General features: G+C 42.8%; 1 protein-coding gene across 2 annotated transcripts; it reads left to right on the top strand.

Annotated features, from left to right (window-relative positions):
• Window positions 1-2798: 2798 nt before the first annotated feature.
• LOC134480529 (uncharacterized) lies at window positions 2799-26589 on the top strand. 2 transcript variants are annotated; one of them, XM_063268052.1, is made up of 5 exons: window positions 2799-3318; window positions 19184-19343; window positions 20676-20807; window positions 21476-21659; window positions 25799-26589. In XM_063268052.1, the coding sequence occupies exons 3-5, from the start codon at window positions 20716-20718 to the stop codon at window positions 25802-25804; spliced, it is 282 nt and encodes a 93-aa protein (XP_063124122.1). In that variant the 5' UTR covers window positions 2799-3318; window positions 19184-19343; window positions 20676-20715; the 3' UTR covers window positions 25805-26589. The 2 variants fall into 2 exon arrangements, with proteins under 2 accessions (XP_063124122.1, XP_063124121.1); XM_063268051.1 differs by lacking the exon at window positions 2799-3318 and adding an exon at window positions 16840-18461.
• The last annotated feature ends 1250 nt before the right edge of the window (window positions 26590-27839 follow it).

The following is a 27839-nucleotide window of genomic DNA, read 5'->3' as shown; positions in this document are numbered from 1 at the left end:
ACAACCCAATTACATTAACTCTATCAGGCTGTGCACGGGCACTGAGATGTCCTTTTGTTTGATTCTCCTGAATAAATTTTCAGGCGGTCTGCCTCTATCAAATCTGATCAGTATGACTCTGTAAAGCTGTCGCGTCAGCACCCAGACGCCGCAACGTCCCCAGAGTCGGCGCGGGAGCCTAATTACACCTTTCATAAGCACTAAGACAAAGTTTTTCTCCCAAAATACTGTGTTCTGTTTATCTCCTTCCTTGTTCTCTCCCGGGGCGTTTTTTCCCCACTCTCTCTCTCCCTCGGATCTAAAGTCCTCGAGAGGGTCTCTTTTCTTAAGTGCACTTTTTCCCTTAAAACTCTTTAATTCGTTCTCTAACTCTGTTTCTGACGCACTGTCTCTCCCTGTCCCCAACGCTCTCCGCTTTGCTGTTACAGCTGGGCAGTTCCCACGCGACCTCTGACGCCGTTTGGTGGTAGCTAGAAACTCAAAGGTCAATAGAAAAAGCCCGAGGGTTGCCAGAGCAACCACAGCGGCACCTGCCGCGTCCGGCAGGGGACTGAGTTGGAGCAGATCAAGGCTAGCCATGGTCTCTCAGAGTTTTTTACCTGTATTCCATAGCTTCTGAATTTCTTCCGTGAAACGGAGGCCTCTCGTAGCACCAGCGATGTTTTTGTCCCGGGTTTCTCGGCACCAAATGTCCCACGCGAGACTTTCCGCCGGCAAGAAGCACGCGAGACATAGAAATTCTTGCTATGAGTGATACTTTATTCCTATCTCATGGAGAAGCCCCGCGCGCCGGCCAGGCACGCCTATTTAACCCTCGAGCACGCATCCACACCTGATTGGTTGCTTACTCATGATCTCATCAGGCACGCCCCGGAATGGGCAAAGACCTGGCAGGAAGGCACTCTTGCACATGCGCACAGTTAACTACCTGAAAGGGGGGGCCGGCTGGCGCAGCGAAGGTTGGAGCCATCTTGCAATGGCAGAGTCTATCCTGACCTACCACGTGGGGCGCAGTGGAAGACAGCGCCAACTAGTGGTGGCGAACGTATTGCAGCCCTCTACACAGAGCTTTGGACTCTGAAGTATAAAAGTAAAGAGTTAAAGTTTAAATAATGATAAGTTTACAATTATTATTATTATATTGGCCACAGGCCTGGGTATAGGGCAAGCCTGAAACTTTGGAGAACAGTTGTAATTCTTAGTTCTTGATGAAATGTAGTCATTCTTTGCATTTGATTTGGCAATGATTATAAATATCTTTTTTCTACCCACTTTTGGATTATTAATAAAGGACTGGGGCAAGAGAAAGGCTACAGAATATGTGAAGACTAAATGAGAGAGCATGAGGGAGTGAATGAGAGAGGAAATGACAGAGCTAATGTAAGAACAAATGTGAGAGCGAATGAGAGAGCATGACAAGAGCATGTGAAGAGTGAGTGGAAAGAGAATGTGAAGAAGGAATGAGGGAGCTAATGAGGGAGCGAGTCTGAGAACAAATGTGAGAGCCAGGGAGAGAGCATGAGGAGAGCATGTGAGAATGAGTGAGGAGAGAATGTGAGGTGTGTGTGAAGACTGTGTGTGTGTGTGACAGGAGAGTGCATGTGGTGTGTGTGAGATATGTGTGAGGTGTGTGTGAAGATTGTGTGTGTGCATGACAGGAGAGTGCATGTGGTGTGTGTGAGATATGTATGAGGTGTGTATGAAGACTGTGTGTGTACGTGACAGGAGAGTGCATGTGGTGTGTGTGAGATATGTGTGAGGTGTGTATAAAGAGTGTGTGTGAGAATGAAAGGGTAATGAACAGACGTGTGCATGATTGTGGGAGTTTGAGAAAAGAAAACTGCAATAAAAAAAGTGGAGTGCACAAAAGAATGCAGCGTGTGTGCAGCCTCAAGCTGAGAGAGAGAGAGAGAGAGAGAGAGAGAGAGAGAGAGAGAGAGAGAGAGAGAATGACTTTAAGCCTTGAAGTTGCCTATCAGTTTGTACCCAAAGAGGAGTCTGTGGATATGTATTATGTGCCTTCCAGATAACCCTGCTTCCAGGTGAGAACTCTGATCCTGTGTGAGGGCCAGCAAAGGCTGACAGAATGGCTGCTCCCCTGAGGGCAAAGGATAAAACTTTTAGGTCTATGACCTCCTAATTTATCTTTTCACCTGAAGACTTATTATTCAAATTTTCTTACTGGGATAAAACTATGATCCTGGTGAGGGTCTTGTCTCTTGGATGCTCAATCAGTTCTTTGTTGTCACAGACTGTTTGAGCTTACTCCAGTCACTGGGACTTATTCACACCTTCAAATTTGCTGAACTTTTCAGATTTCTAACGTTTGTGGCAAACTGAGTGGCAAAAGCAATGAATGTTGAGCACTTCCCTGGGGTCCAGTGCATATGGAGCTAAGGGTGTATGGATATGGTAAATGTATGGCTAGCCTGCTGGATGTGGGCTCACAGCCAGGTCAGGATGCCTTCAGGTGAGGACATCAGGTGGTGGCTTGCGCCCTGCTGAGCCTGCCTAGGAGAGTGGCAACCACAATCGCCACGCCCAAGCCTCCAGCCTGGGGCACCTGGAAGATCCGAAGGCTTTGGCCGCGGTTAGGTCACGGTGGGCCTGGGGGCCTCAGAAGCAGCCCTGGGCCTCCGCAGAGCCCTGAGGGGGACTGACGGGCCTGGGCGCAGCCGGGAGCTAGGCACCAGGCGCCTCCGCGGGTCGCACTTCAGCGTGTTGCCTGCACCACGCAGTGGGCACACGTGTCCTTCCCACCCCGCCATTCGACCGCGCCCGAGCCGGGCCTCAGGGCACGCGGAGCTCGTGGGTGAGCGCGGGGCCTGAGGGGACGGGGAACGCGCGTTATATTTGGCGCCGGCAGCAGCGCGTGTGCCTGGGCGAGTTTTCCTTCCGCAGGTGCCAGCAGCCGGGGCGCCGCCGCCCAAGCTGACTCCTCTCTCTCCCTCTCTGACCCCGGCAGGGCCCAGAGGTGATTCTGCCTGCACGATGTCCTCCTTCCTGGAGACGAGCTCTTCGCAGGCGCCACGTCGCGAACAAAAAGAGAGAGAAAAAAAGAAAAGAAAAAGCAGAAGAAGAGACCAGGGAAGCGGGCCTTAGCGGCCTTGGGGTCACCTCGGCCCCGGGAGGGCGCGCTATGACAGCGGCGGTGTTTCCAATGGAGACTGCAGCATCTCAGTGTCCAGGAACGAAGCCCAGGCCAGGGGACCTCGAGGCGTGGAGCTCGCGCTGACCCTAGCCCGACCTCCGGTCTGGTCCCCAGGGACAGCAAGCAGCAAGCAGGGCGGGCTGCACCGCCAGAGCAACAGAATCAAGGTAGGTAGGAGACCCGCGTCTGTCCTTGGCTGGTTCTGGCCCCGCCCCCTCCCCTCCCCTCCCTCCCCTTCCCCCTGTCCTGGGAAAGCAGTGGCAGAAGGAGGCAGGGTAGGGGAAGGGAGGGTTCAGGGATGTATGGAGAGCTGAAGTAGGGATTGGAAAGCCCAAGGCATTGGGAAAGAATGGAGAGGTAATCTGGAGTGTGCTGTTAATGGACGGGGATCCTGGGAAAATATTTTCTTAAAACCTCAGGCAATGAATGTATTATTTAATAGATTTTTTCTGATCTACTTTGAAATTGGTTGCCCCTTGCAAGAGATTGTATTTGGAGGATGTAAAATACCCTCCTTCAATTACTCAGAGAAAGGGAACATAAACAGAGATTTCCTCTTTTTTAGCCTCCAGAGCTCTGAGAGATTACAGTTCTGCATAATTTAATTCTTTCCTGCCTGCCATGAGCAGGCCTCCAGATCAGCAAGTTCCTTTGGAATGGTTTTGCTTGTTTTTGTTTATTTTCCATGGTGCTGATTAGAAAGCCATGAATTGTTTTGTGAATTTTAAATTTCAAGAGGTGACACCCAGAGTTTATGGTGGTTTCCTTCACACATTGCAGTGTAGTTGCAGCATAAAAAAAATACTTCTTGTGACAAGAAGTGGAAAAAGAAAGTTGATGTGCTAAGAAAAGTAGAGCCTTGAGCCAGATCAACCATTTGGCTTCCTCAAATATGGAGCAAGCATGGAATGTGGCTTTTTCAGAATCGAGGGGGTTTTTAGGATAGGGCAGTGAATGCTGTCTGGTGCTAACCCGTCCCTTTTGTGGCTGACAACCCTTAGGAGAAGGTCAGAATGTGCCTACAGCACAGAGTGGGCACTGGTGGTGTTTGAACTCAGAAGTGCTCAGGAACTGTGAAAGTTTCTCTGTTATCACCCTGGAGCCATCTAGTGAAATAGACCACTGTGATGCTGTGTAAGAGGCCATTGTGAGGACTGGAGAGATGGCTCAGTGGGTAAGAGCACCAAGTGTTCTTCCAGAGGTCCTGAGTTCAAATGCCAGCAACCACATGGTGATTCACAACCATCTGTAATGAGTACTGATGCCCTCTTCTGGTGTGTCTGAAGACAGCTGCATTGTCTGACATATAAATAAATAAATCTTACAAAAGATTGTCATCTACTGCAGTTTCTATGTGGACAGGGCTTAAAGATCAAGTACATTGCCTGTCTTTAAAGATCAAGTGTATCACCTAACTTTCAAACCAAGAAATGTAGTGTCTTTTTTGCTGCTTGTGGAGCTTTTAGTGATGTATCTTTTCTCCTATTATGTCGTTTGTTTCCATGATAGTTGTTTTCAAGTGAATGTGATTATTGATCCTATTTGCAGAGCTATTCAATGTTTCTGTTTGAATTGGTTAAATATTTGTGGTGAATTTGCTTTGTGATATCAGTAAAATGTATGTGAAAATTTTAGAGAGTATATTGTTTGGGTAATTATAATAACCTTTCCCCTCAAGTGGTGGCCTGTTTACACATTAAAAAGACTGTAATGTATTACCATCCATAGCAGGATTGATAGGGAAGCACAATGGACAGCGACAGTGTTGTTCCCTTTGACAGTTGTGGGAGCCAAGAATGAAGTGTGAGTTGCCTATTTGTGTCTTACAAAATTGAGACTGAGTATCATTACTGTAGAAGCCCATGGAAAAAATGATGAAGTTTTCAGAAATCACCAGTTAAAGAAATGGTGATATTGCTTATATTGAACTCTGAGTTTCAAAGTTATGTTTCATTTCTCTTTATTCCATAATGAAGCTTTTTATTAATTTTTTTATTCACCATTGCACCCTTAGATGCACAGGGCTAGGATTGTAGTAGGTGCTCAATAAATCTCTGACCATTGGGGAGGAGGAATGATAAGAAAGGATGTATTTTCTGTAAGTTCTGTTACTTTCGGGAACAGGTGGTTTTCGGCTTACCATTCATAGCCTGGTATCTTGTCCCACATACGACAACTTGTCAGAATCCCCTTTCTGGCCATTATGTTCAACTTATTTTTCTCTTAATCATTCTTGAAAATCATGGAAGTAGTGTGGAAACTTGATTGTACCTGCAGTATAGCAAAAGAGGCCAGTCTAGATAGGTAAGCAGTTAAGTTTCTCCATGAGGTGATGTCTTAAAACATCTAGATTTTAGGAATTTGGTGTTGTGTTTTCCAAAGATACATCTTACAACATACAGATAACATCGTAATAGAATAAAGGAATCTTTTGATTTAGCACCAAATTCCATAAAGTAATGACTACTGCACAGTTCTCTTGGCCATATGAATAGCGGAAATTATATTTCACTTTTTTAAAAAAATAATGAAAGTACTTAATCTTAAGCAAAGCCCATGGGAAAAGTTTGCTGTGGTGTTTCTCTTTGGTTTCTTGTGCTCTTTCTAGAGGACGACTTTAAGAAGTCAGGGCGGTCAGGTTGTCAGCGTGGTCAGGCAGTCATGAGTAGATAGTTAAGCAATGTGCTAGGGCCCCATAGGCCAGTGAGCCAGGCTGAAGAGCAGAGGCTAGCCAGTGAGCCTGACTGAAGAGCAGAGGCTAGCCAGTGAGCCTGACTGAAGAGCAGAGGCTAGCCAGTGAGCCTGACTGAAGAGCAGAAGCTAGCCAGTGAGCCTGACTGAAGAGCAGAGGCTAGTCAGTGAGCCAGGCTGAAGAGCATAAGCTAGCCAGTGAGCCTGACTGAAGAGCAGAGGCTAGCCAGTGAGCCAGGCTGAAGAGCAGAGGCTAGCCAGTGAACCTGACTGAAGAGCAGAAGCTAGCCAGTGAGCCTGACTGAAGAGCAGAGGCTAGCCAGTGAGCCTGACTGAAGAGCAGAGGCTAGGCAGTGAGCCTGACTGAAGAGCAGAAGCTAGCCAGTGAGCCTGACTGAAGAGCAGAGGCTAGCCAGTGAGCCAGGCTGAAGAGCAGAGGCTAGCCAGTGAACCTGACTGAAGAGCAGAAGCTAGCCAGTGAGCCTGACTGAAGAGCAGAGGCTAGCCAGTGAACCTGACTGAAGAGCAGAAGCTAGCCAGTGAGCCTGACTGAAGAGCACAGGCTAGCCAGTGAGCCAGGCTGAAGGCTGAAGAGCAGTGATTTTAACCTTTATTTCTAAGTTCTTCAGTTTTCCTAAAAGTTTCTACAAAGTTTTGCCTCCATAAAGTTTGGCTTAAAAGGTTCTCCTTGCTCTCTTCTTCTGATCTCCTTTCCTCTTGCTCTATGTCACAATAATTTCCTTACTCTCAATGCCTTACTCTCAACGCTATGCCTTTACTTCTAAGTTCTTCTTGAGTTCTGTCCTGTTCTGTTCTGTTCAGTTCTGTCTAAAAAGCTTTCTCTCTCTTTGTCCTCAGCATTTGTATATCTTTCTGAACACAGCATCACATGGTGAAAAGTTCACCACAAGTTTGCACAGGAATTCAAATCATAAGTTGGATAATCAGTTTACGACAGGGAATGTTTACATGCATATCCATGAAGAGTAATCATCAGGATAAACCATCACCATCTGTCACTAGTTCTGCACGTTCATGGAGAGTTAAAAGCTGTAATTTTTATGAGAAAAGAATAAGTGAAATTACATATAGGCAAATCCAGTCAATTATGTTAAGTCCTTGTACCTATAGGAAATCATTAGTTCTCTTTTTATGAACTTTGGTTAATTGGTTTACACCCTCTTAGGTTGGGCTATAATTTGTAGATGCCTGCTTGGTATTGCAGAAGCAATTCACTCATGACACTTTAAGAATAGAAGAGATTTCAATGCAATTTTGATTATCAGATAAAACATAATAGCAGTCCTATTATAAAAGCTTAAAATTACTAATCTAATTTTAGGAATTCTTATAGAACCATCCTTAGGAATTAAGAAATCATCTATTTGTCTACAGATCATCACTCCAAGACAATACATCTTCGTTGCTCTGTGGTGATCTGCTCAAAAGAGTGGGGTAAAGAGCATGACAAATACAGAGGCAGATGCTTGCAGCCAACAATTCAGCTGAGATCAGGGTCCCCAATGGAGAAGTAAGAGAAAGAATTGAGGGAGCTGAAGGGCTGTACAGCCCCATAAGAACAACAGTAAGAAACAACCAGAGCTCCCAGGGCTGAAATCACCATCCAAAGAGTACACATGGACAGACCCATGGCTACAACTGCATATGTAGAAGAGGATGGCCTTCTTGGGTACAAATGGGAGGAGAAGCCCTTAGTCTTGTCAAGGCTTGATGGCCCAGCATAGGGGAAAACAGAACAGGGAGGCAGGTAGGCCTCGGTGTTTGGGTGGGTGTGGTAACACCCTCATAGTAGAAGGGGGAGGCATGTTATAAGGGGTTTTGTGGATGGGATACCAGGAAAAGGGATAACATTTGAAATGTAACAAAAGCACTCTCTGGGGGATGGACAGCGGCTAAGGTGCTCTGAGCCCCTACTTCCCTGCTGCCTCCCTTTGATCACGACTCTGGTGCCAGATGTCAGCCTGGGACACTCCATGGGCTGCTGCTGGCACTGGTCTTGGCGTTCAGGGCCAAAAGCATGATGAGCAAGGAGCACTTCGTTTGTCCCGATTCAGAGCAGGGCTAGTGGCCACCAGAGAACAAGCACAGCTTCCTGTACGATCATGAGGTCTTCCTGGGCAAGGAGGACTCCAAGACCTATGATAGCTAATCCTGGACGAGAGCAGGAGAGGCTGAGGAAAATTGTTGATCCAATTGACAGTGATGGAGGCGGCCTTGTTACTTCTGAAGACCTGAAAGTTTGAGTCAAACAGGTACAGAAAAGATACATCTACCATAATGTGGCTAAACTCTGGAAGAATTATGATAGGGACATAGAGGAAAAGATCTCCTGGTAAGAATACAAGCAGCCACCTATGGCTACTACCTCGGAAACCTTGCTGAATTCCAAGATAGCTCTGATCATCACAGCTTTAAAAAGATGCCTCCAGGGGAATCACTATCCCTGAATTCAAGCAGTATTACAGAGCAATAGTGATAAAAACTGCATGGTATTGGTACAGAGACAGACAGATAGACCAATGGAATAGAATTGAAGACCCAGAAATGAACCCACACACCTATGGTCACTTTATTTTTGACAAAGGAGCCAAAACCATCCAATGGAAAAAAGATAGCATTTTCAGCAAATGGTGCTGGTTCAACTGGAGGTCAACATGTAGAAGAATGCAGATCGATCCATGCTTATCACTCTGTACAAAGCTTAAGTCCAAGTGGATCAAGGACCTCCACATCAAACCTGATACACTCAAACTAATAGAAGAAAAACTAGGGAAGCATCTGGAACACATGGGCACTGGAAAAAATTTCCTGAACAAAACACCAATGGCTTATGCTCTGAGATCAAGAATCGACAAATGGGATCTCATAAAACTGCAAAGCTTCTGTAAGGCAAAGGACACTGTGGTTAGGACAAAACGGCAACCAACAGATTGGGAAAAGATCTTTACCAATCCTACAACATATAGAGGCCTTATATCCAAAATATACAAAGAACTCAAGAAGTTAGACTGCAGGGAGACAAATAACCCTATTAAAAAATGGGGTTCAGAGCTAAACAAAGAATTCACAGCTGAGGAATGCCGAATGTCTGAGAAACACCGAAAGAAATGTTCAACATCTTTAGTCATAAGGGAAATGTAAATCAAAACAACCCTGAGATTTCACCTCACACCAGTGAGAATGGCTAAGATCAAAAACTCAGGTGACAGCAGATGCTGGCGAGGATGTGGAGAAAGAGGAACACTCCTCCATTGTTGGTGGGATTGCAGACTGGTAAAACCATTCTGGAAATCAGTCTGGAGGTTCCTCAGAAAATTGGACATTGAACTGCCTGGGGATCCAGCTATACCTCTCTTGGGCATATACCCAAAAGATGCCCCAACATATAAATAAGACACGTGCTCCACTATGTTCATCGCAGCCTTATTTATAATAGCCAGAAGCTGGAAAGAACCCAGATGCCCTTCAACAGAGGAATGGATACAGAAAATGTGGTACATCTATACAATGGAATATTACTCAGCTATCAAAAACAACGGCTTTATGAAATTCGTAGGCAAATGGTTGGAACTGGAAAATATCATCCTGAGTGAGCTAACCCTATCACAGAAAGACATACATGGTATGCACTCACTGATAAGTGGCTATTAGCCCAAATGCTTGAATTACCCTAGATGCCTAGAACAAATGAAACGCAAGACGGATGATCAAAATGTGAATGCTTCACTCCTTCTCTAAAAGGGGAACAAGAATACCCTTGGCAGGGAAGAGAGAGGCAAAGATTAAAACAGAGACTGAAGGAACTCCCATTCAGAGCCTGCCCCACATGTGGTCCATACATATACAGCCACCCAATTATACAAGATGGATGAAGCAAAGAAGTGCAGACCGACAGGAGCCGGATGTAGATCGCTCCTGAGAGTCACAGCCAGAATACAGCAAATACAGAGGCGAATGCCAGCAGCAAACCACTGAACTGAGAATAGGACCCCCGTTGAAGGAATCAGAGAAAGAACTGGAAGAGCCTGAAGGGGCTCGAGACCCCATATGTACAACAATGCCAAGCAACCAGAGCTTCCAGGGACTAAGCCACTACCCAAAGACTATACATGGACTGACCCTGGACTCTGACCTCATAGGTAGCAATGAATATCCTAGTAAGAGCACCATTGGAAGGGGAAGCCCTGGGTCCTGCTAAGACTGAACCCCCAGTGAACTAGACTGTTGGGGGGAGGGCGGCAATGGGGGGAGGGTTGGGAGGGGAACACCCATAAGGCAGGGGAGGGGGAGGGGGATGTTTGCCCGGAAACCAAAGAATTATTATTAAGTATTAAATAAATTAAAAAAAACTGAAAACAACAAAAAAATGTAAGTTAAAATTACCAATAAAAAGATTCAAAGCCAAAAAAAAAAAAAAAGTTGCCTCCACGAGATGAAATGAGAGGAGGTTTAAGGCCTTGACGGTGACCTGACAGCTACTCAGGTCGGGTTCATTGCTTTTCTATACTAAGAGGATTTAGAACATATGAGGAGATTGTAGTTCTGGAAACCCTGGAGGATATCGACAAGAACGGGGATGGTTTTGTGGACCAGGATGAGTACATTTTGGACATCTTTTTCCCATGTGGACAATTCCCCTATGACAGACTGGGTTTTGTCTAGGGAGCAGTTCAATGATTTCCTAGATCTGAACAAGGATGGGAAACTGGATTAGGATGAGATTCACCATTGGATCCTCCCTCAGGACTATGACCATGCACAGGCTGAGGCCTGGCATCTGGTATATGAGTCAGACAAAAGCAAGGATGAGATGCTAACCAAGGAGGAGATTCTAGACAACTGGACCATGTTTATGGGAAGCCAAGCCACCAATTATGCGGAAGATCTTACCAAAAATCATGATGAACTTTGAAAGACATTCATCTTCGTGTGGCCAATGGTCACAGGCTTCCTGCGGATGTTCTGGGTTATTGCTATATTTGTAAAGTATATAGCAGTTGTGTCCCTAAACAATGAGAAACCTTTCTAAAGCTCAAAAAAAAATCATATATTGCACCACAAACAATAATAGTTGGAGATTTAAACACACCACTTTCATCAATGGACAGATCAAGGGAACAGAAATTAAACAGAGACATAGAAAGACTAACAGAAGTTATGAGACAAATGGATTTAACTTATATTTATAGAACATTCCATACTAAAACAAAAGGATATACCTTCTTCTCAGCATCTCATGGAACCTATTCCAAAATTGACCATATAATCAGTCACAAAACAAGCCTCAACAGGTACAGGAAGATAGAAGTAATCCCATGCATTTATCAAAAAACCACAGACTAAGGCTGCTGATCAATAACAACAAATAGGACAGAAAGCCCACATATACATGGAAGTTGAAGTCAATAACAACTTGTTCATTGGAGACATAAGAAAGAAATTAAAGACTTCTTAGAACTTAATGAAAGTGAAGATATAACATACTCAAACTTATGGGACACAATAAAAGCAGTGCAAAGAGGAAAACTCACAGCTCTGAGTGCCTGCAAAAAGAAACAGGAGAGAGCATCTGTCATCAGCTTGACGGCACACCTAAAAGCACTAGAAAAAAAATTAAATAAACCCTAGAGGAGTAGAAGGCAGGAAATAATCAAACTCAGGGCTGAAATCAAACAAGAAGAAACAAAACTGAGTATCAAAAGAATCAGCAAACCCAGGAACTGGTTCTTTGAGAAAATCAACAAGATAAATAAACACTTAGCCATACTAACCAGAGGTCACGGAGAGTGTATCCAAATTAATAAAATCAGAAATAAAAGGGAGACATACAACAAAATCTGAAGAAATTAAAAAGATCATCAGATCCTACTACAAAAACATATATTCAACAAAACTGGAAAATGTGAAGGAAATGGACAATTTTCTATACAGATACCAGGTACCACAGTTAAATCAGGAACAAATAAACCATCTAAACAACCCCATAACTCCTAAAGAAATAGAAACTGCTATTAAACATCTCCCATCCAAAAGGAGCCCAGGACCAGATGGATTTAGTGCAGAATTCTATCAGACCTTCCTAGAAGAGTTCATACCAATACTGTCCAAAATACTCCGCAAAATACAAACAGACAGAGCACTACCAAATTCCTTCCATGAAGCCACAATTACTCTTATACCTAAACCACCCAAAGATACAACAAACATAAAGAAAATCAGATCAGTTTGCTTTATGAATATTGATGCAAAAATGCTCAATAAAATTCTTGCAAATTGAATCCAAGAACACATCCAAATGATCATCCATCATGATCAAGTAGGCCTCATGGCAAGGATGCAGGGATGGTTTAATATACAGAAATCCATCAACGAAATTCACCATATAAACAAACTCAAAGGAAAAAAAACACATGATCATTTCATTAGATGCTGAGAAATCATTTGACAAAATTCATTACCCTTTCATTAATAAAGTCCTGGAAAGATCAGGAATTAAAGGCCCATATCTAAATATAGGAAAATGCAAAATACATCAAACCAGTACCTAACATCAAACTAAACTGAGAAAATTGAAGGAATCCCACTAAACCAGGAACTAGACACGGCTGACCACTCTTTCCCTACTTTTTCAATATGGTACTTAAATTCCTAGCCATAGCAATCAAACAATGAAAGTAGGTCAAAGGGAAAAAATTAGAAGGGATGAAGTCAAAATACTAATATTTGAAGATGATATGATAGTCTACATAAGCACCACCAAAATTCCACCAGAGAACTACTTAACCTGATCAACAATTTCAGCAAACTGTCCGGGTATAAAATTAACTCAAACAATTCAGTACTCTTCCTCTACTCAAAGGGTAAACAGGCTGAGAAAGAAATTAGGGAAATGACAGCCTTCACAATAGTCCCAAATAATGTAAAATAACTTGCTGTTACTTGAACCAAGCAAGTAAAAAATCTGTATGACAAGAACTTCAAGTCTCTGAAGAAATTGAAGAAGATCTCAGAAGATGGAAAGATCTCCCATGCTCATAGATTGGCAGGATGAATATGGTAAAAAATGGCTATTTTGCCAAAAGCAATATACAGATTCAATGCCATCACCATCAATATTCCTACTCAATTCTTTATAAAGGTAGAAAGTGCAATTTGCCATCATTTGGTATACCATAAAACCCAGGATAGCAAAAACTATACTCAACAATAAAAGAACTTCTGGGGGAATCACCATCTCTGACCTCAAGCAGTATTACAGAGCAATAGTTTGTATGGTATTGGCATACAGACAGGCAGATCAGTGGAACATAATTGAAGACACAGAAATGAACCCACACACCTATGGTCATTTGATCTTTGACAAAGGAGTTAAATCATTCAATGGAAGAAACATAGCATTTTTAACAAGTGGTGCTTGTTCAACTGGAGGTAAGCATGTAGAAGAATGTAAGTTGACCCATCCTTATTGCCCTGGACAAAGATTAAGTCCAAGTGGATCAAGGGCCTCCACATCAAACCAGATACACTAAAATTAATCGAAAAAAAGTAGGGAAGAGTCCCGAAGACATAAGAACTAAGGAAAATTTCCTGAACAAAATACCAATAGCTTATGCTTTAAGATCAAGAATCGACAAATGGGACCTCATAAAACTGGAAAGCTTCTGTAAGGCAAAGGACAGTGTCATTAGGACAAAAAGGCAACCTACAGATTGGGAAAAAATCTTGACCAATCCTGCATCTGATAGAGGACTAATATCCAAAGTATACACAAAACACAAGAAGTTAGAGTACAGAGAGCCAAACACCCCTGTTAATAAATGGGGTTCGGAGCTGAAGAAAACATTCTCAGCTGAGGAATATCGAACAGCTGAAAAGCACATAAAGAAATGCTCAACATCCTTAGTCATCAGGGAAATGCAAATCAAAACAACCCTAAGAATCCACCTCACACCAGTCAGGATGTCTAAGATCAAAAACTCAGGTGACAACAGATGCTGGCGAGGATGTGGAGAAAGAGGAACACTCGTCCATTGTTGCTGGGATTGCAAACTGGTACAAGCACTCTGGAAATCAGTCTGAAGGTTCCTCAGAAAATTGGACATTCCACTACCTGAGCACACAGCTATACCTGTCCTGGGCATATACTCAATAGATGCTCCAACATACAACAACAAACATGCTGCACTAAGTTCATAGCAGCCTTATTCATAATAGCCAGAAGCTGGAATGAACCCAGATGCCCTTCAACAGAGGAATGGATTTGAAAAATGTGGTACATCTACACAATGGAGTACCACTCAGCTATCAAAAACAATGACTACGTTCAATTCATAGGCAAATGGAAAGAACTAGAAAATATCATCCACAGTGAGGTAATCCAATCACAGAAAAACACACTTGGTATGCTGTTGGGAGCAATGGCCTTGAAGCCCTCCATTATTGATGTTATTATTATGGTTAGCATTAAGTATGACTGGGTTCATGGAAAATCCACAGCCACCTCAGAAGACTAATACAAATGTGGTGGTCAAGATGAATAATCATATGATAATGTGTGATGTTAAGATACCCAATGTCATGACCTGTAACCTTTCTGAAAAACCAACAGCCTGCTGACTAATAGATATGACAAACCTGTGATCTTTCTGACATCCTGTCAACATCAGCCAATTCCCTGACCACACGAATATTGTGTCCTTGGCGTGCGTAAATGTTTCTTACTTCACCCCTCTCTCTCTTACCTTTTTATGGTACAAATTCATCCTTGGGGAAAAATAAAATTGTCACCTTGATCAGACTCTTGTCTTGGCGTCCTTCTTCGCGTCTCTTGTCCCTCATTCTCTTCCAGGTACTCAGCACCCCTCATTGACAATATGCACTCATTGATAAGTGGATATTGACCAAAACCTCAAATTACCCAAGATGCAATCTACAGATCTCAGAAAACTCAAGAAGAAGGATGACCAAAGTGCAGATGCTCCCACTCCTTCTTAAAATGGGGAACAAAAATATCCACAGGAGGCCAAATCTAAAGCAGAGACTGAAGGAACAGCCATTCAGAGCCTGCCCCACATGTGGCCCACATATATACAGCCACCAAAACTAGGTAAGATTGATGAAACTAAAAAGTGCTTACTGAAAGGGACCGGATATACATCTCCCCTGAGAGACACATCCAGAGCATGACAAATAAAGAGGTCAGTGCTGGCAGTAAACTACTGAACTGAGAACAGGACGCCCTTTATGGGAATTAGAGGAAGGATTCAAAGAGCTGAAGGGCTTGCAACCCCATATGAACAGCAATGCCAACCAAATAAACCACTAGCAAAAGACTATACATGGACTGACCCAGTGGTCCAACTGCATATGTAGGAGAGAATAGCCTTGTTGGGGCACCTGTGGAAGTGGAAGCCCTTGTTCTTAACAAGGTGGGACCCTCAGTGCAGGGGATTGTCCGGGAAGGGGTTTCTAAGTGGCATGGATTGGGGGACCATACATATGGGAGAGGGCACGGCAGGGGGGCTTAAGGACCAAAAGCTGCAAAACGGAATAAGTTTTGAATAAAAAATGTATATATATTTAAAAAACTAAAATTTTAAATAATGATAATAATACTAAGAAATATTCAGAAAAAGAAACTGTGAATAAGAAAGAAATTTTAGGATTTGGAAAAAGATGAATGCCAGGTATTTGAAAAACTGTATGATCGGGTTGGGGATTTGGCTCAGCTGTAGAGCACTTGCCTAGCAACCGCAAGGCCCTGGGTTCGGTCCCCAGCTCCAAAAAAAAAAAAAAAAAAAAGAAAGAAAAACTGTATGATCATGGTAAACACTTTAATATACATGAGAAATTTTTTTACATGTTAATGAACTGCATCTTTTGTTTAAATAGTGAATGGAAATCCAGTGCCTTCCTGGCTGTGAGTCTAGGTATCCAGATGTAGTGGAATTCATTATTTGTTGGTCCTGAATCTTTGAGTCTGCTTCTAACACAGCTTATGCCAAGGAAACTAGGCCAAGGTGATATCTAAGCCATTGACCAAACTATCTGGACTAACAATCACAGGTGAAATCCCACCTTGTAAATGGGAGGAGAGGAATAAAAGATACCTTTAAGGATTTAAAAAAGATGAAATGTACCCAAAAAAATCCAATAAAAAAGTTTAAAATAAAAATAACTTAGGAAATACAAAATACTGGGGTGCCACTCCACAATCATGATGTGTTTCTTCTGTGATAGCTTACAGGTTAATTTACTTCTCTATGACTGTTTTCTTATTTCAAAGTAAGTAATGGCATCATCTGTGGAGTGGATGGTGAGAACAAAAGCTTTGCCTAACTTGAATAATCGATCCCTCCTGAGCATGTGCTTAACATTCTAAGCACACGGAAATTTCCTGAGGGGATTAAAAAACAAAATCCAAACATAAAACAGGAACGACAACGATGTAAAAACATTCTGCACTCTGGGTATGAAGGCATGTTGCAACTTTAATCAGCTTTGTAGGTATTTCTATTAAACACACAAAGAAACAAAAATCCTATCACAGTCCTAGCAGTTGCATCCAACAAAGAGAGAGCTGTGAGGTAGTGTGTGCTGCTTCTTTCCCCAGATACCCCTGGGCCTCAGGCCTGCACCCAGTGAATTGGACCAAGAGCAGCCAGGTTGAAATTCCTGCTGCCATGGCAGGATTCTGCAGGAACATTTCCCTTTGACAACAAGGAACCTGTGTGGAGGAGACCGCTTGGTGAGTCCTCAAGGACTCTACATGTCCTATTCTACAGGGAGAAGCCCTGCCAGGTCTTTGGCAAGGCCAGCCATTTGTATGGGGAAGTCTCTGGTCCTGTGGCAGAGAACGAGGAATGGCAGAAAGAATGGCAGCGCCACTGAGATCAAAGGATAACCCTTCTAGGCCTATGACCTCCTAAATAATTTATCTTTCACCCGATGCCCTATTCATATTTTCTTAATCTCATACAACTGTGATCTTGATGAGAACTGGGCTCTTGTTTTCTTAATCAGTTCTTTGTTGTCACAGACCTTTTTAACTTACTCCAGCCCCTGAGACTTATTCATACCTTCTGTATGCAGTAGGACCCTTGGTGGGACTGTCATCTCGAAAATAGAAGGTTCGGTAATCCAAAAGATTGGACTCCAGTTTACCTCAGGCCAGGAAAGAAGTCAGCCACCATTAGTAAAAGAGCAAGGGAAAAATAACATAGGAAAAACAAGTGGCTTAATCAGTAGAAAAGATCCTCAACTTCTAAGGCCCGCACATCTGCACCCCTCTCTTCTGAGCTTTGTATAGTGATGTTGTATAACTCCAGATGGTAGTAAAAGGGAGAGTTCTTCCCAGAAAGGTCAGACATGATTTTCACTCTTACATCTCTGAGGTGGGCTGGCATTATAGCACACATTCATGTTGAATTATTATAACACCTATGATAAGAAGACAGAATCCGTATATCACAATGCCAAATAGACTCCCTCCTGAACGTATGGACCCATTAAAATTGAGGTTCAACCTGAACTCAGACCATTCCACTCCCTTCCCGTCCTCCTGATTCTTATGTTTGCTACAAGTAAAAGATCATGTTGTAGTCCCCAATATTCTCATGCCTAGACTTGTCTATTCACGGAGAAGGATATTGGAGAAGTGATGGTTATATAGTTACAATGTAGTAACACAAGGTCCAGGTTGACATTTGCTCACTGATGTCCAATTTAATTGTCTTGTTATATTTGAGAAAGGGAGGATGTCCTCCATAATATATAAAATAGACAGAAATTTATTGTTTTATATATGCTCTGTAGTTGATCCCTATGTTCCCAAGGAAAAGGAGTTTTTATTGCAAAAAAATAGGATTATAGACCATTGATTTTGTGAAATACATGGATATGTAAATGGAAACAAGGTCGGCTTTCAAGGACTGCACAGTAAGCAAATATTTCCAGGTTTTATACACTCAGAGGTATAGAAGAAATATATTGGCCTCCAGAAAAAGGGAAAAAGCTTAGAAATCGAAATACATGTCACATGCATTGTCTCGAGTAGTAGATTTACTTTTAAGAAAAATCTCCCTCCTCCTTGGTCCCTAGAGATTTGGGTGCTAAGAAAAATCTGTTCTCCAATTCAGGGTTGTAAGAAACCCTCCGCAGCAAAAGCATTGTTGACTTCTAATGAAGCAGAGAGACATATCTAGCTTTGAAATAGAGGTTGCCAAATGGTATTCCCAGTGACACATGGGAGACTGGAGGAAAGGGTCCCCACAGAAATTCATCAGTGTGGGGAGAGCTGGTTAGTAGGTAGGCCATAGAATTTTCCAGTGACATCACCAGTAAGCCGTTCACTGGACACTCTATTGTATCTAAGAGATCCCTAGAATCTTCTGTGATGTCACCAGTGTTGTGGTGACACCAACTGCCTTTGGGATATTACTTCAGTTCCCTTTGGGTTCACAAGCAGGCATGTTTCGCCAGCTGCTCAGGCTATTTCGGAAGGAAAGTGTTGATCAAGGAGAGACCGCACCAGGTCAGAGGGAAGCTGACCCCCTCTCTAGTGAAACAGGAAGGAGGAAATCATTCTTGGGAAGGCTTGGTGAGTCTTGGGCAGAGTTGGGGAACATCCTCAAGGAGGTAGGTTTGAGATGTGCCTTCTAAGACTAGGCCTTACAAGCAGGAGCCTTGGGATTTTTCAAAGGCAAACCAAGAGTCAGGAGTTCCTGATCTTTAATTTTAGAGAAAGCCATAAAGTTGTAAGACTTCAGTGTCTTTTCTTGAAGCTTTTTAACTATGAGTGTCAATGATTGGCAGGAGGAGGCACTGTGAGATTAACAATGTAACCATCCATGTTTGGGAGTTGAAGCACTTCATCCTCTAGATTACTGTACGTTACATAAGTCTTGATGGCGAGAACAAGGAAGGATGCACCCCTAGTCATGAATTGAGTTCTCAGACACTTTGGGCTGGACCACACTTGGTTAGAGCTTGATGGTGCTAAACATTATGAAGTCATTATGAACTCCAGGATTATCTGCACCACATCTGATATAACAATGTCGCAGATGTTTATGTCTCAGTCATATTATAACTTTCAGTGCCACGGGTTGTGTAATAGTGAGTGTGGCACGTGTATGGCATTAGAGGTTGGGAACAGGGACATAGCTTAAGAATCAACCTTTAAGAAAGCTTTTCTGCTCTTTCAGGGATTCACCCAGTCTCTACCATTTCCCCTTCCTCAACCTCCTTTTCGGATTCAGAATGATCTATTCTGCCCATTGGTTCAAATATGCAAATTCACTTGGGTTTATCTGTCTACAGGTTTTGGTAGGAAGGCATCATCCCAAAATGTCATCAGTCAGCAAGAGGAGTGTCTAAAGGAACTGGAGGAACTCAAATTTGAAATCCAGAAGTGTCAATTCGAGAGGGATGAACTTTATCAAATCCTGGATCTTTATATCTATGATGAGTGGGACCACAGGTAGTCATTATGCCCAGTAACCTGTTCACTGTCTTGTGCTCTCTCTCTGCTACCTCAAGATTTACTCATAGCACGAGAGAGTTTCACCTCTCATCCTGGATTTGAAGGAGATTTGGCAGGCATTTGCTTGTGAGATGAGCTAGGTGCTGTGTGTTTAGGGTCAACCTCTTTTGTACTTGACCCTGAGCCTCTTGGATTAGCATTGGTTCTGTCAACAGCTAGAATGACCTTGTCACACTTGCTGCAACTGTGTGTGTGAATGAAATGCCTGCACGTCATCACTCTTTCCTCTGAATTTGTTCATTATACACTGATTCTATGGCACCTCCATGGATGTAGTTGGAATTCTAAACGTGTTTGGATATGGGTTGGTGTGTATATATGTGGCAGTATTTGTTGGTGGTTTACTCTGGATCAGGACGTCTGGGACCTTTGAATGGGTATGAGGATTTGTTTGATCAACAGTTTGCAGGTCATGATAGTGATTAGTACATGGAGGCCCACACTGATCAACACAGCACTTTGCTCCTTCTGTATATCTTGGTGGCACACAGGACTCTCCTGAGGGGAGGGGGTGCTATAAATCCTCTTCCCTGTCAAACATAGTTATGCCCTCTGGGAATTCATGTAACGATAGAAACCAAGGATTGAGTATACCTGCTTTCAAAACAAGAGAAATGTCATCACAGCTTTCTCTTGGGCCCAAAGCTGTGGCACAGACTGGAGGAATCTTCTTCCTGAACTAGTGAATTCCATCATGCTTACCTGGCCAGCTCTTGATGGTCAGGTCCCTCCAACTGGTACTGTGACTCTGTTGTCCTGTGCCCAGGATAATAAACTTAACCAGTACAAATACTTTGAAGGAGCAAGTATGTGGAACATACTGAGTTTAAGTAATAGAGAGAACAGTCTGATTTTACCTAATTTGTTTCACCTGCTTTGATCTTTAGGTTTTTTATTTTTTTAACTATCCAGGGATTGTTTATTGTGACCTAGAAATGGTCACTGTGGTCTTGACAGTTGTTATTCCCAAACAGGGAGCTCTCCGGCTCTGCCCCCTCCTATATAGTGAGTCTTTGCAGAACCATATCTCTCAGGATTCCAAGGAGTCCTTATTTCAAAACAAATGTTTGCTTATTTACATAGAAATATTTTCTGTGGATTGAGTCTCACCGTTGGGTTTTGGTCTGGTTTTTGAGTTTGCCATTTTCTTCCCTTCCACCATTCCTTGAATTTGAAATTTTTTATTATATATTTTTATTTACATTTCACCTAATTCTGAAATCGTGAGTTCAAAACATTATTTGTTCCTTTGGCCATGACCTAACCCAGGCTGCATGTCGAATTGCCAGTCCTTCAATCTGAACATGAGATGAGAATGATGGCTATGCAAATGATGACCAACTCAATAAGTGATGCCATGGAGAGGTACAAGGAGCTCATACAAGTGAACAGTTCCTACCGGTGAGTCGCTGACAGAGATGAGAACCCAGCACTAGGCAGGGAATGCTTCTGTCCTGTATGACTTTAACAAAAGTCAGGGCTCTGGTTCCATGGTGTTTGACTCTTAACAAGAAGGCTGCCTCCTGGCAAGGGTCTTAGATTTGTAGCTCTTGGACTCAGTTGTCATACATGTGAAGGGTGTAGAAGACCCTCCAATTGTTATTTTCCCCGTTAAAGTTCTTCTAGATTGAAAAGGTTTGCACCATGATGGGAATATCAATCAACTCTGAATCTCTAGGACTCTGACAGGAGATTTAAAGATCTGTGATCCATGAGAAACACATGGAAAGAGTCTATATCTATTGGGTCTTCAACTACCCCTCAGAGAGGCTTTCCCCACAACGTGAAGATGGTTTCACCATACCATGGACATACGAGCTCCCTTATGGACCATCTCTTCTTCCTTGATTTATATAAACCGTCTTAGTGTCAGGATTTTCAGAAGTACTTTGCTTCATGTGGAATGTGGATTCTGGATTTGACCTCCTCTAATTGGTGCTAACTTGCATAGTGTGGCTCTATTCTGGGGATTTCTGAGGATGAGGACCCTTGAAGGGATGATTGGACTTGTAGGAGTGACAGGCAAATAGAAGCTGGCTGGGATTTACCATTTTTTGTTTGTGGTTCAGCATCAGGCACTCCCAGCTCCTGCGTGAACAAGCTCAATTGAAGAACAATATACAGATTTTGCTGAATGAGAAGAGAGAACTGCTGGTGGAGCAGACTGAACTGCCAGCATTCTCTGTGGAGACAAAAAGGCTCTGTGAAGAGGCCGGAATGAACATCTCTGACCCCAGTGCCACGCAACAGCAGGTAGGGTTAGGCCTCAGGGTCAGGTTGTCCTCAGGTCTTACCATAAACATAGACAAACCAATGTAACTGTCTATTGACTGATCCATGTCCTGACCTAGGTCTCATCCAAGTGTTCATTCATGTGATGGTTTACAAGGCTTTCTGTGGAGATAGCCCCTTTTCAAGAAACTGCATGTTTGGAAAGCAAATGCTCCTGCTCTTCGAGAATCTGCACTTCATTAAGGGAGATAGGTTGATCACACAGCAGAGCACTACATGCCATTATGTATGGAGGGTGCTATGTGGGAGCCCCTCTTTAGACTAGAGCAGGGCTTTGAGGGATGAAGCAAAAGCCCAGAGCCCATTTTCTTTACAGGGATCGTGTGAGACTCAGGAAGTAAGTAGTTTTCAAGGAGGAGAGCCTGGTGGAAATGCCAAAGAAATGGTTCTCATTGTCATTTGTGGTGGCTTTTGTTCTTCCTCCCCTCATGTCCCTGTATATGAAGATGGTGACTTCATGCTTCATAGATCTTGGGTAACTACAGAGCCTGTGTATCAGCATGTCAGTCCTGTCTTATTTGAGTGCTCCTGGAGAGTTCATAACTGGGCCTTAGAACCTGAAGCTGTTTAGAAGAGCAAGGATGTGGAAAAGGTTTCTCAAAGGCTGAGGGTTGGTATGAGAGACTTGAGACTTCAAGAACAAAGTTATCCATATGTACCCCCAATTCTCACCAAGAAAGTTGCATTGCTGTGCTGACCTGCATCTTAGGGAGCATGCGGGGAGGCCAGTTCATGACATGCAGTTTTGTCCAGTCATTATCTAACTTAGTCCTTTAAGCCTAGGTCTCTCAACAAACATGAAGCTTCCTGTTTTGTGCTGGCCAGCAGTCTTTGCATCATTCGTCCAGTTCCAAGATGAGCCCCCTCTCTTATTTGTCTCAACACATTCTTAAACCATTCAGCTATTTTAAAAATAAGGATTAGATTTCTTCACTTTACCTGAACAGAGTTATCCCCCGGGAAGATTCTGGATTGTCTTATTGGCTTCACCATGATATTGCATGGAATCCTAGAGTGCAACCCTCTGCTGACATTGCTTTGCTGACTATATCATGGGCACTGCATTCTTTCAGGATAGATTCCCTCTCAATATTGTACACAGTGCTGCATTTCAGAAAATTCACTGTATGTTATTTATTTAGCCTTTTTCTGACTGACATTGAGGTTGTTTTAATACCACAGGAACTCTAATGTGATCAAATGTTCCTGGGAACTGACCATGAGTCACTGTCTCCTCTGGTGCTTCCAAAGTCTTCTATGAAGGAAACAGAGTAGTTTTAGTGAGGGGCCTATGATGAGTCAGCATAGAGCTTGATGGAGTCTTTTCCTAGAAATCTCTCTTGGGGATTTGATGTTGTGTTGTTTAGGCTATCTGTGCAGAACATGTAACTTACTTGTCGGACCAGCAAGTATCTGCATAGAAAGGTTTACTGAAGTGGAAATGAGTACAGGCCAGGGCAGCACATCTTACTTGTGTCTAAGAGACTTGTACACAGCATTGTTCCCACTAATTCCTCACTCAACAGGAAATGTGCTGCATAAGAGCAAAGTTTTCATTTGTGCATGCAAGTGTGTATCTGTGTGTCTGTGTTTGTGTGTGTGTTTGTGTGTGTGTGTGTGTGTGTGTGGTGTGTGTGGGTATATGTGTGTGTGTGTGTGTGTTTGCAGTAGTGAACGTATGTTTCCCTCTATTTCCAAGTTTCATGAGAAAAGTACTCTAAGCGTTCACTTTACATCCATGAAACATGAAATAGAGCTGCCCAGTCATTTGGCATCTCCATCTAGCTCTGTACAGCAAAAGGACACTTAAATTACTAATTTATTGTTTCCAAAAATTTCAGAATGAATTATCTTGTGAAGTCTGGGGGAGGAGTGGAAATATGTTCAAGTGAGTCATGTTTCACAGGGGTAACAAATGGTACAGGCCTAGAGCTTGCAGGTCCCTTTTTGTTATGGTGTAGAAGCAGGACAATAAAATCCTTTAGAAATGCAACCCCCAAAAAGAGGGCACAAAAACACCTGTAAAGTTAGATTTTCAAGTGATTAGGGGCAAAACTACTGATCTGCATTGAAATCCTTTGGAGCACATCAAAGGAATGGAGTACTGGGAGGTAAGGGCAAGGCTTCTCTAGAAAAATCCATGCGTTTATTCTGCTTCTCTGTTCTTTGTGAATTGTGAAAGCCCACTGGAAGGTTATGTCACTCACTGTGTCTTCTCCAAGGTTGCTTTCCACATTGCCTGCTACCATTTCTTTCGAGCTACCTTGGCACACTACAACTTCCCCATGGAGTTTGGCTTGGATTTTATTCATTGAGATTTTGAGTTGCTTGGAATTGTATCGTCATCTAGAAAAAGTCCCATAGCTATGCTGTGGTGCAAGAACAGGGCAGTTTCAGGAACCCCTTTAGGTGCACAGATAATCCAAAGCGCTCCTCTATGTTATCTGTGTAGCATTCTGCAAGTGCTGTCGATCAACATCATTTTCTCTCAGTTAATTTCAGCCTCAATGGGTTAGGAGAAATGATGAGCTTCAAATGGGTCTGACAGTGTAAGAACAGGTAGCCCTATGAGAAGCCATGTTCAGAAAGTGGAACAGAAGTTTTAGTTAACCCAGTGATTCCACAACAAGGAGTAGGTATTGCCATTGCAACTAGGGAGCATCAATGTTGTAGTGGTCCCAGAGTAACCTTGAAGGAGAATCTATCCAGACGTCCATCAGCCAAGGAGTAAAAGTGTACCATACGATGGAGCCCTTCCATAGATTCTGATTCAGTGTGAGATAATCCATGCAAGCGTTTACTTACTTATTCAAATTATCTGTGGAACAATCACATTACGGGGAGAAAATTTGTTGATTTGGATCCTGGTTATGGAGATTTCCTATGATTCTAGCTTTGGGCATGAAGTCACTCAGGCTATGGTAAAGACAGCTCCGATTAGAAGAAGTTGCACACTTTGGGGAAAGTCTGAAAGAGTGAACAAGAACAAGAGTCTAGTCCACCACCAATATATGATCCTTTGCTGAGCAACAAGACAGCTCTACACAGCCTTTGGGACTTGCTAAGCCAGATTGTTAATGGGGAAAGAACCCTGAGTCTATGACGGTTTATGGGAGGACAGCATATCACTGACTGAGCTGTCTATAGGTCTGGCCACTATGTACATATCCCAGTCAACATTTGTTTTTATGCCTCCAGCGAATCCTGGGGAATCTTTACATTAAGCATTAATGTTCAGGTAGGAACACAGGCTGGAAGAAGCCATTTGAATATCCTTTCCCTATATAAGTACCCGTTTTGGGTGAATGACCACCTACATGGATTTCAGCCTCAGGCAGTTAAAGAGCTACTCAGAGTATAGTTCTGGTACAGTTCATGTGAATTTTGCCCATGAAACAATATATATGATCCTCTGGATTTCTTGCTATGTTCTACTCCTTTCTTCCTGTGATCTCTCCGGAAAGATCTGAGGACATTTTCTCTTCTGTCCTCTCACAAATTGCCTTACACTAGCCATAGACTTACAGGGGTGCTGTTCTGTTTCTACATCATAATCACCTTTAATGTCCGTGTGTACGCTGGGAAGATTTACATGGAGCACATTCTCAGTGATTACAGGATCTATGCAGTGAGCATGAATTTGAAGTGAGATGGCTTCTCTGTGTATTTGCAGACTCAGTGGTTACAAATGGAAACTAGACGGGTTCCTTCAGTGCTAACATAATCAGAAATTTCACCTCAATTCTGGGCATGTTCTCCAGAAGGAATCCACATGGTATTCTACGTTGCTCATACCTCTCTTGAACTCAGATTCAGACATAGCTACAATGTTATTATTCAATGTCATATACCTGGACCAGTGGGAAAAAATGCTCATTTTTCTCTTAATCCCAGCACAGTGCATAGTCCACAGTTCAAATTCCAGCAGTGTTAAAAGCTGAGATATAAATCCAAGCGCAGGTACTCTATGTCACTTGGGGATGCAGGGACTGACCTCAGCTGACAAGTCATGCTGGATTGTCCAACTGAATAGAGCTGATGTAAGAGGGAGAGCTGAATTGACAACCACTCAATAAATCTTTATTCCCTTGCTCTGCTAGGTCTGAAATTCTCCAGCAGAAACTCGAACATGACACAGACCAGGATAAGATCTCCCTTGGAGAGAAGAGCTACAGGAGGAGAACTAAGTGTGCACAGCAAATACACCACTATTGTGTCTCATCTGTAGTATCCATAGCAATTGTGGACTGCATTTTCCTCCTTTAGTTTAACTTCTTTGGATTGAATAGGCCGTACTTTCACCTCAGCCTCTCCAACTAATGTGCACTTTTTGAGGGACTCAGAGAAGTGCTGATGCACATCAATCAAGAGCTGCTGGTCATCCAGAAAGACTGTGCATGTGTAAATTTGTACTTGTCCTGATGGGTCATCCAGAAGAGTTTCATGGAGATCAGTTCACAACATTGGAAAGACTTTGTGACAAAGTCTGTAATATCATTTATACTCAGTATTGGTAGGCTTTTTCCTTAATACCCCCACTCCAACAAAACAGACCTACTTCCACTCCTCTCGAAAAGATTGTTACCATCACTAACTGCTTGTCTACTATGTCTCCAAGGCAAGCCACAGGCTATAAGTCTATTCTGCAAAAGGAGCAGCAAAAGAATGCTTAGCGCAATTCTTCTATTTAAAGTTTGGTTAATTTTTAATTGTTTTGGTTATTTGGTTTTCCTTCTATTCATTTGAAGATTTATTATTTATCTGTTGTTGTTGTTTTGTTCATTTGCTTTTCTATTTTGATAAGGATATAGACTGTATATATTTACTATCTGCATCTGGTTACTATCAAGTAAATTGGATGTATTCTGGTCAATAAAGGAGTAATCTTAAACTCTTCACTCTTAGGAACCTTCTTTATTGATCATTAGTGTCAACATCTGAAGTCCCACAGCTATCAGGGAGGGATGGATCTCTGAATTCTCATGGGGACTGGGCATCAAATCACTTCCCAGTCAGACTGAGATTCACAGGCATTTATACAGTCACTGTGCACTGTGTTTCCAACTCTGAATTTCAACTTCATCATGCATACATTACCCACTGTGTATGCTTGCTGTCAAATATATAGTTACCTGTAAATTATGCTCTGTCGATGAGAGTTTTGACCAAATTAATAGGATAAACATTAATTTTTCTGTAACACCTCCCAGGACATATAAACATGGTATAAGGGAGTTTAAAGCCATTGGGAATCCTGCACCCAAATCCCGGGGCAGAAAATGCTGAACACCCAGGAATGCAGATAATCCTGAGACCACAGGAAAGAAAGCCACTTCTGACCAGCTCTGCCCACATCTCTGGCCCAATATTAATCTGCATGGTGCCTCTGGAAACAGGAATAGAAGAGCAGTCAGTGGCAGGAACCTGCTTGGTCCAGCCTGGACCCAGAACCTACCTGGGCCCTGAGCATATTTGAAGAAAACCATAGGCATACAATTCTCTGTTTCCTGACTGTGGCTTTTTTTGATTCGAAGCTCAAAATACCATTTTGTTGTTGTTGAATTTTAATTGGGTATTTTTCATTTTGAATTCAAATGTTATTCCTTCCTTGTTTTCCAGAAATAAGTCTGAATACCATCGCCCTCCACCTCTGCTATAAAAGTATTACCTTCACCAGCCATCCACTTTCCCAGCCTACGCAGGACCAAGGGCTGTTCATTCCATTTGTGCCCAAGAAGACCATCCTCTGATACACATGCAGATGAGTCCATGGCATATTCCCTGTATAGTGGTTGGGTACTGGTTTAGTCTCTGGGAACTCTGCTTGGCAGGCATGGTTGTTCTCATGGGGTTGCAAGTCCCTTCAGCTCTTTCAATCTTTCTGTAATTCCTCCAACTGAGGTCCAGTTCTCAGTTCAATGGTTTGCTGCTAGCATTCGCCACTGTATTTGACATGCTCTGGCTGTGCCTCTCAGGAGACATCTATATCCAGTTCCTATCAGCCTGCACTTCTTAGCTTCATCCACCTTATCTAGTTTGAAGGCTGTATATGTATAGGCCACATGTGGGGTAGACTCTTGAATGGACATTCCTCTAGGCTCTGTTTTAAACTTTGCATCCCTATCACGTCAATAGGGATTC

The sequence above is a fragment of the Rattus norvegicus genome, chromosome 9 (assembly GCF_036323735.1).
Source record: "Rattus norvegicus strain BN/NHsdMcwi chromosome 9, GRCr8, whole genome shotgun sequence".
Lineage (NCBI taxonomy): Eukaryota > Metazoa > Chordata > Mammalia > Rodentia > Muridae > Rattus > Rattus norvegicus.
This window is presented reverse-complemented; position numbering and strand designations above follow the sequence as displayed.